The sequence below is a fragment of the Salminus brasiliensis genome, chromosome 15 (genome assembly GCF_030463535.1).
Source record: "Salminus brasiliensis chromosome 15, fSalBra1.hap2, whole genome shotgun sequence".
NCBI lineage: Eukaryota > Metazoa > Chordata > Actinopteri > Characiformes > Bryconidae > Salminus > Salminus brasiliensis.
Window position 1 is genome coordinate 30911695 of NC_132892.1, and position 9241 is coordinate 30920935.

A 9241-nucleotide genomic window follows, 5' to 3' on the forward strand; every position below is an offset into this window, starting at 1 on the left:
CACAATCACATAATAAACTACATCAGATATCTGTCTAATATTTCACCCTGCATGAAGCTGTTCCTCACCCCTAACCCCGGGTTAATGTTCATGCCCTCAGTCCAGGTTCCAGACCAGTAGGTGCAGCAGCACTCGTCCGGCGACCAGTTCCACCTGTGCGTATCCGGGCGTAGCGAAGCCTGCAGCACAGTCAAGGCAAGAAAGTGATTACTGTATTAAAAAGCTTCTCCAAAAAGCTGAAACTCTGCAGCAGTTAAAGTCTGATGTCTCTATAACAGAACAGGCCTCATTTTAGCCATCTAATTCATTCATTTAGCTAATTTAAGTAAACACCTTTGGTTGATTCTATGTAACGCTGATGCTAAGTTCAAAACCTGAGGTGTTTTAATGCTAATTTGACAGATTAGATGCCAATTCAGTTCATAAACTGATTTACATAAACTAGCCACTGTTTTAATCTATTACTCAATGCTAATCCAACACTTTCGCTAGCTAACTGAGTTAAACACCTGAGATGATTTTATGCTAATTTGACAGATTAGATACCAATTTAGTTCATAAACTGATTTTCGTAAACATCTGAGGTGATGTTATGCTAAATAAACATTTTAGATATTAATTCAAAAGTTGAGATGCTAGTTCAACATCTCACATGCTAATTCAGGGCTTTATCAGATTGACTTAAAGACTTTGACTTGTTTAATCCAAAACTGGTGCTAATCCAACACTTTAGCTAGTGATTTTATGCTAATTTGACAGATTAGATACCAATTTAGTTCATAAACTGATTTACGTAAACTAGTAGCTGTTTTAATCAAATACTTACGCTATCCCAACACTTTAGCTAGCTAACTGAGTTAAACACCTGAGGTGTTTTAATGCTAATTTGACAGATTAGTTGCCAGTTCAGTTTATAAACACAAACTTTTACACAAACTAGCCACTGTTTTAATCTAATACTCATGCTAATCCAACTCTATCGCTAGTTCAACATCTTAGATGCTAATTCGGGGCTTTATCAGATTAATTTGGAGACTTTGGCCGTTTGAATCCAATACTGGTGCTAATCCAACACTTTAGCTAGTGATTTTATGCTAATATGACAGATTAGATGCCAATTTAGTCCTTAAACTGATTTACCTACACTAGCGGCTGTTTCAAACCAACGCTGATGCTAATCCAACACTTTCGCTAGCTAACTGAGTTAAACACCTGAGGTGATTTTATGCTAATTTGACAGATTAGATACCAATTTAGTTCATAAACTGATTTTCGTAAACTAGCAGCTGTTTTAATCAAATACTTATGCTATCCCAACACTTAAGCTAGCTAATTGAGTTAAACACCTGAGGTGATGTTATGCTAAATAAACATTTTAGATATTAATTCAAAAGTTGAGATGCTAGTTCAACATCTTAGATGCTACTTTAGGGTTTTATCAGATTAATTCGGAGACTTTGGCCGATTATATACAACGCTGATGCTAATCCAACACTTTAGCTAGTTAATTGAGTTAAACACCTGAGGTGATGTTATGCTAATTTGACAGATTAGATACCAATTTAGTTCATAAACTGATTTACTTACTAATACACCATCACTTTTTAGTTTTTTATGCTAATTCAAGAGTTGAGATGATTGAATTCTTTGATATTAATTAGTAATATTAATTTATGTCTCTGTGAGTTTATTATTCCTCTGCACAGACCTTCATTCAACCTTGTAGAGGTTCATTCAAGCTGTATTTATAATTAACCTGTGTAGGTGCTCATTAACGTGTGTGTGTGTGTGTGTGTGTGTGTGTGTGGTGGGGGTGTGTGTTAACTCATCACGAGGTGTTTTTTTCTTGTTCTGCTGGTGTGTAGTAGAAGAGTGCTCCTCAGTCAGGGGGGTGTTGTTTAGGGCTAAACAGCTGAAGTCCAGAGAGGAACCTGATTGTGAGAATGCAGCTCTACAGGTCTGAGCGCTAACCAGCCGGGAGAGGAGCGGAGCTGCAGGCTGGGCTGAGCGGAGCGGAGCGGGGCTGAGAGCGGCTGGGCTGAGCGGAGAGGGGCTGGGGCTGGGCTGACAGTCTGGATCACAGCTCGGAGATGCGCTGCCGCTGGATCACGGTCTCTGCGCTGCTGTGTGGGATAACGCAGAGGGGACTTTCCTCCCAGAGTGTTGTTTTTATCTGAGGAGACATAAAACCCTGTGAGCAGAACCGAACCCAGCAGGCAAGTACCGTCCATCCCACCGACTTTCCCCTCTCTTATCCAGCGTTTCTGTCCAGAAGAGAGGGGCTGCAGATAACAGGAGCTCCTCTGGTTTGTCTTCTGGTCTTTTTTTTTATAATATTTATGATTTATATGATTTATATGCTGTTAAAATGAGCAGGGAAGCAGAATCCACCCAAGCAGAATGTCTAACTTTAACTTTATAAATATATACACCTAAATCGTTTTGGTGGTCCTAATGTTTTGGCATATATATATATATATATATATATATATATATATATATATATATATTTGTGTGTGAGTGTGTCTACACCAATGCGTCAAAGGTAAGGTATACACTATATGGACAAAAGTATTGGGACACCTGCTTTTGCCAGAGTAACTGTTAGATTTTGGAGGAGGAGCATTGCTTTGAGGATTTGATTGAATTCAGCGACAAGAGCAGCGATAGTGAGGTCAGGATGTCCCAAAAGTACTGGATGAAACTCCACCATCCGTCATTCCAGAGAACACAGTTAGTCTTCCACTGCTCCACAGCTTCTCAATGCTGGGGGGCTTTATTTATACCCCTCTAGCCCACGCCTGGCATTATTAGGCAGCGTGTTCTGCTCCAGAGAGTCCTATTCTATTGGCAGTACTTCTTCTCTACAGGGGCTAGGCAAGCTGTGTGTTTTTGTGTGCATTTGCATGCCGAATGCATTCATTAGCATTGGTGTCCACAAACATTTGGACATATAGTGTCATGCAGAAAATAGAAATGCTCCGAACATGTAACTCGGAGTTAAATGTTTTTCTATCGACTTCCATTAAAAGCTATGAAGGTTTTGGAGATACAAGGTATCGGCGCGACGTCGTGAATCATAACAGTGTTGGGAGTTTTGCCCAGGAGGTCTCATTGCGTGGTGTTTGCCCAGGGAACCAGACCCTAGTGGTGGTGTTATCCACTACGCAACACCACCTATAAAGAATAGCAGTGACAAAAGCGGGTGTGATCTAGAACCATCTAAACATTCTTTGCGTGATCAGGGTTCTGCGTATTACTAAAGAACCTTTGAGGAACCTACATGTAGATGAAGCGAGTAGTGCCTACGCTGTACGTTATACCACCAGCACCACCCCATCACTCTTTCAGGCACTACATGGGGTCTCTGAGATGAGTGTGCACAGGACTTTTTGCTTTTGTGCTACACACACACTCACACAAACACTCACACACACTCACACACACACTCACCAACACACACACACTCACACAGAGACTCAGACATGCAGAAAGCAGCCAGAGCCACCTCCACTGAATCACAACACTGACTAACGCTGCATTGAAAGCAGGTACAATCTGTGCGGTGGGTGTTTTCTCACACAATCCCTTCTGTCTAACTGTCTCTCTCTCTCTCTCTCTCTCTCTCTCTCTCTCTCTTTTCACAGCACCCAAGCGTCCAAACTCTGACAACAGCCCGTGGGCGTCCAAGACCCACTGACGTGTCGCCTCTCCATCCCTCCTCCCTGCTCGATTTTGTCCCTCCCTTCTTCTTCTCCTCCGTCTGTATCTCTCATCCCTCTCGGATCAGGAATGGAGCCGGGGGCCAGATCCGAATGGGAGGGGCCCCTCCTGGGGACCTTGAACTCCACAGGAATCCTGGAATCCACAGCGATGACGAGGATGTCGGATCTCATGGACAATTGCTCGGCTAACGTTTCGGACCAGAGCATGCCGTTTCAGGGCAGCAGCACCATGGTAACGGCGGTGATATCGCTGACGGTTTTTATCGTGGGACTCATCGGAAACACGCTGGCCATCTACGTGGTCCTGCGCTACGCCAAGATGAAAACGGTCACCAACATCTACATCCTGAACTTGGCCGTGGCCGACGAACTCTACATCCTGGGCCTTCCGTTCCTGACCACGCAGAACGTGCTCTCCTACTGGCCGTTCGGCTCCTTCCTGTGCCGCGTCGCCATGACGGCGGACTCTCTGAACCAGTTCACCAGCATCTTCTGCCTGACCGTCATGAGCATCGACCGCTACCTGGCCGTGGTGCATCCCATACGCTCCACCAGGTGGCGCAGGCCGCGGGTGGCTAAAGCGGTGAGCGCGGCGGTCTGGGCCATCTCCTTCGTGGTCGTCCTGCCCGTGGTCATCTTCTCCGACGTCCAGGACACGTTCAACTCGTGCAACCTGAGCTGGCCGGAGCCGCGGAACATCTGGTCCATGGCCTTCATCCTCTACACGGCCATCCTTGGCTTCTTCGGCCCCCTGCTGGTCATTTGCTTGTGCTACCTGCTCATCATCGTCAAGGTGAGCTACCTTCGTAAAACTACTTTTGTTTAAGGTGCACTACATGTCCAAATGTTTGTGGACACCCCTTCTAATGAATTCATTCAGCTACTTTAAGTTGCACCCATTGCTTGTCTAGTCCCTGTAGAGAAGTACTGCCAATAGATTAGGACTTTCTGGAGCATTGAGAAGCTGTGGAGCAGTGGAAGAACTGTGTTCTCTGGAATGATGGATGATGGTGCTCCATCCAGTACTTTTGGGATGCGTTGGGGAGTCAGGGATGAGGTAGGGCGGTGAACATCATCATCATCATCCAACATCCGGACCTTACTACCGCTCTTGTCGCTGAATGCAATCAAATCCTCACGGCAATGCTCCTCCTCCAAAATCTAGTAGAAAGTCTTCTAGCCTTGACTCCAGAAGAAACAGTGAATGAGCAGGTGTCCCAATACTTTTGTCCAGATAATGAAGCCAGCTTGTTAGCTAACACTCAAGCTGGAGCTTCTTCTGCCCAACTGATCGATTGATTGTGTGATTGATTGAAGGTGAAGTCATCAGGTGCGCGAGCCGGCTTCACCAAGCGGAGGCGGTCTGAGCGGAAGGTGACGCGCATGGTGGTGGTGATCGTGGTGGTGTTCGTTCTCTGCTGGCTGCCTTTCTACATCATGAACATCGTCAACGTCATCGTCATCCTGCCGGAGAACAGCCTGATGGTGGGCATTTACTTCTTCGCCGTCATCCTGTCGTACGCCAACAGCTGCGCCAACCCCATCCTCTACGGCTTTCTGTCCGACAACTTCAAGCAGAGCTTCCGGAAGGTCCTGTGCGTGCGCAAGGCCAACGGTGTGGAGGACGGAGACCCCAGCGTGCCGCGGACGGAGAAAACCACCACACACGACTTTTTCCTGCCGACTAGAAACAACGACTTCAACGGACACGCGCAGAGCGGCCAGGTAACACAACACGATGACTTGTAGTGTGTGTGTGTGTGTGTGTGTGTGTGTGGTATTCATAAACATACAGTACATATCAAGGCCGGGATGATACGAGGTTTGTGTACGCTCAGCTACCGACCTGTATACAGCCTTCAGATCGGATGTATGGTTTTGAGCAATGCCATGGCAACCACCTGGAATACCATAACAGTCACTTATAGCAATCACCTGGTAAATCACAGCAAACACCTGGGATACCATAGCAACCACTTAGCAACACCATTGCAACTACCTATGACAGCACAGCAACCCCCTTGCAGTACCATGGCAACCACTTAGCAACACCATTGCAACCATTTAGCAAATACCTTGCAACCACTTAACAACACCATAGCAATCACTAACCTACACCATAGCAACCAACTATGATACCATTGCAGGCCCCTAGCGATACCATAGCAACCACCTAGCAACGCCATAACAACCACTTAGAAAACTTTTTTTTTCTCCCTTGTGAGAAAAAGGGCAAAAATTCAACAAATTATAAAAAAGATTAATAATAATAATAATAATAATATATATACATATATATATATAAATAATTGTGCTGATGTTCTTTTGCAGAAATGTACATTTACATTTTTTTGTAAAGGATTTGTTTACTTATTTACACTAAGAAAATCAACACACGTCATTTCAGTGGGGTGCTAAAACATTTGCATATACACACATAAACATATACACAGGACAAAAGTATTGGGACACCTTCTCATCTATCAATTTTTCTGAAATCAGGGGTATTTAAACGAGCTGATCCTGCTTTTGCTGGAGTCATTGTCTCTACCGGCCAGGGAAGAAGAAGACTTTCTACTAGATTTCGGAGGATTTGATTGCATTCAGCGAGTTTAAGAGCAGTAGTACGATCAGTATGTTGGATGATCACCACCCCACCTCATCTTGCCCAAATTCCTGTTCCACAGCTGAATGCTGGGGGGCTTTATACCCCTCTAGCCCATGTCTGGCATGGTGCCAATAGGCTGATGTTTGCCTGTTTTCCAGAGATCCACTGTTTGACAACAGTGTGTGCAACTTAAAGTAGCAGAATGCATCTATTAGAAGGGACGTCCACAAACATTTGGACATATAGTGTGTGTGTATACCCTTGTCAATTAGGACTCATTTAAACCAAGTGTGTGCCCCAGCAGAAACCACAGTAGGGCTGTTGTTGTGTGCGTGTTGTGAGTTGGAGTGTGTTGTGTGTCGGGAGTGTGTGTGTATATGTCCTCATAAACCGGTAACGTGCCCTTATTTAGAGTGCTGTGTTATCTGATGCAGTTCTTCATGGTAAAGGTCATGCTAACGCAGACAGTTTCGTTTGACGTGCCGAGCACTCGGGCATAAATTTCCTGGCACTTTAAGTGGCTCCATGCTGGCTCCATGGGGGGGGGGGGGATGGACGGGGGTGGAAGGGTGAGTTAAACACACACCAGTTATTACCAGCACTCATTACAAAGTCCAGGGATAGAAGAGTCACTCTTAATGCTTTCCAATGTAAATATCACATTCAGACTCTTTAAAGGGCCCATTCGCGATTCCATGGACTTGTTGTTTTTCCCGGAAGTCCATCCATAATGTTTGTTTAGTCGTATTTATGAAAAACTGTCATACTTCTTGTTTCTCGATCATTTTCAGACCTATTTTTAGCCCTTAAAACATAAACAGGCTGGTTTTTGGACTGTGCCTTTAAGGGCACTCGGAGTTCTCGCTTCCCTTGGTCCCGACCAAGCAAGAAAATGCTGAACTAAACAACCTGAAAGTCCAAATCCCATTGCAAGTGTGCCCCCGAGGGCGCCTTCAGACTTGTCCCAAATACACAAGCCCACACCCAGGATCGATTCTGGGAGGGGCTTATTATTGCTGGTCTGCTTTTTTATTCATTTATTTATTCTATTTATTTATTTTTATTTATTTAAGATTTTTTTTTACCCAGTTTAGATCACCAATTACCCAACCCATCTGTATCCCCACCCCACAAAGCCCACCCCTCTTTTTCTCAAACTGTCGCCGATGCGACGTCACCAGGCAACCAACCAACACGCCTGGAGGAAAGCGTCGTATACCCGGCTCTGACGCACCGGCTAGCAGACGCCAGTGATGGACAGTGCCGCACTAGTGTAATGTGGGGGGATAGCGCCATCTACCCACACTAGAGAGAGCAAGGCCAACTGTTGGGCCTGCCGATGGCTAGCAGCGTGATCGGGATTCGAACCAGCGATCCTCCGATCGCAGAGACAGCGTCTTAATCCGCTGGACCACCCCTGGCCCCGCCCTGGCCCCGCCCCCGCCCCATGGATTGATTGCGCAATTCCAAACATCCCCTTGCACAGTTTCTGCAAAACAGAAGATCTAGATGTAGATTAGAAAAGGAATTGGGTTATCGATCCAATGGTTCGGTCAAACCAGTGATAACGAGCCTCTCCCCCAACACCAGCCCGGAATCGGTCCTGTGTATTCGGGACAGGTGTGAAAACGGCCCCGAAGAAATCACCCCCCAGGTCCGGAGGACTCCCTTGATGTTTTTTTTGCATGTGAATGAAGGCAGACTCGGGAAAATGGACTTCCCGTCCCCTTTATTATAGGTTCTCCAACTTTCCAAACATGTGAGCTGGATGCCAGTCCCACCAGCCATGATACGAAACCTCTGGATGGAGATTGGGTACGCTGTCGGATAATCGGGGATCCTGGATGTGACATCACAACCATGACAGATTGAACACGTTCCATAGCACATCGCTCGCTCGTTCCTGGTTCACACGTCCTGTTCCTGTCTTCCTGTCCTTGAATGGTTCTAGATAGCTCCGAAAGGGTTTGACTATTGTTATAAGTCAAAGACGCCTTTTTCAATAACGTATAGAACCCTTTTTGTCAAGAGTGTAGAGATCCAAAAATCTAGAACACCCTCTAAAGCAGATCCTGAGCTCTGAGGAAAAGCTGGACTACTCTAGAACATAGCATCTTCTGTGTCTCAAGAAGGCCGTAGGTCCTTCAGTACCCAATGCCTGATGAACATAAAGCCCTGACCCACCCAAAAAGGGTTCTATGAAGTACCGAAAAGGGTTCTTTGTGCCTTTCTCTAAACCTGTGCTCTAGAACGTGTTCCCGTATTTAGAGAAGGGGAATGTGGTTTTCCGGGGAATGGGCTCTTTAAACCTTTCCGCCATGCCGTCGACTTTTGTCCCTGTCAGTCCAGTGAGGAATTGCCAGATCTCTTTCCAAGCACAGGTCAGAAAACATGGAGAACCTGGACGTTTATAATCATCGACAGGTGCCCCAAATTGGCCAGAGGCGACAGGCATCGCTCAGGCCTCGCTGCTCACTGGCACGTAGCCCTCCAGGACCGTCAGCAGAGAGAAACTGGCTGCACATCAGGAGGGACACCAGCCTCAGAACGCTGGCCTGGAAGCCTCTGTCCTTGTTCCAGCACCAACAACTACACAAGTAGCAGCTTTTCACCATAACATAGGAGGTTCTTCAAGGGTTCTTGACTAAAGGCTGGGGTTCTGTAACTCTGAGAACCATCTGAATGCTTAAACGGTTCTTCTAATACAAGGGAAACCTCTTGTAGAAAATTCTACTTTACAACTATTGTTATCAAAGAACCCTCTTCCGTACTATGTAGAACCCTTTTTGGGTGGATCGGGGCTTTATGTTCATCAGGTATTGGGTACTGAAGAACCTAGGGCCTTCTTGAGTCACAGAAGATGCTATGTTCTAGAGTAGTCCAGCTTTTCCGCAGAGCTCAGGATCTG

General features: G+C 45.8%; 1 protein-coding gene across 2 annotated transcripts in view; it reads left to right on the top strand.

The window, feature by feature from the left end:
- Positions 1–1869: 1869 nt before the first annotated feature.
- Positions 1870–9241, top strand: part of LOC140536284 (somatostatin receptor type 5) — a 33363-nt gene continuing 25991 nt past the window's right edge. For both annotated transcript variants that reach the window (XM_072658000.1, XM_072658001.1), the window contains exons 1-3: positions 1870–2216; positions 3648–4518; positions 5043–5450. In XM_072658000.1, the coding sequence (XP_072514101.1) occupies positions 3793–4518; positions 5043–5450 (1134 nt within the window). In that variant the 5' untranslated portion in view covers positions 1870–2216; positions 3648–3792. The remainder of the gene's footprint in view (positions 2217–3647; positions 4519–5042; positions 5451–9241) is intronic.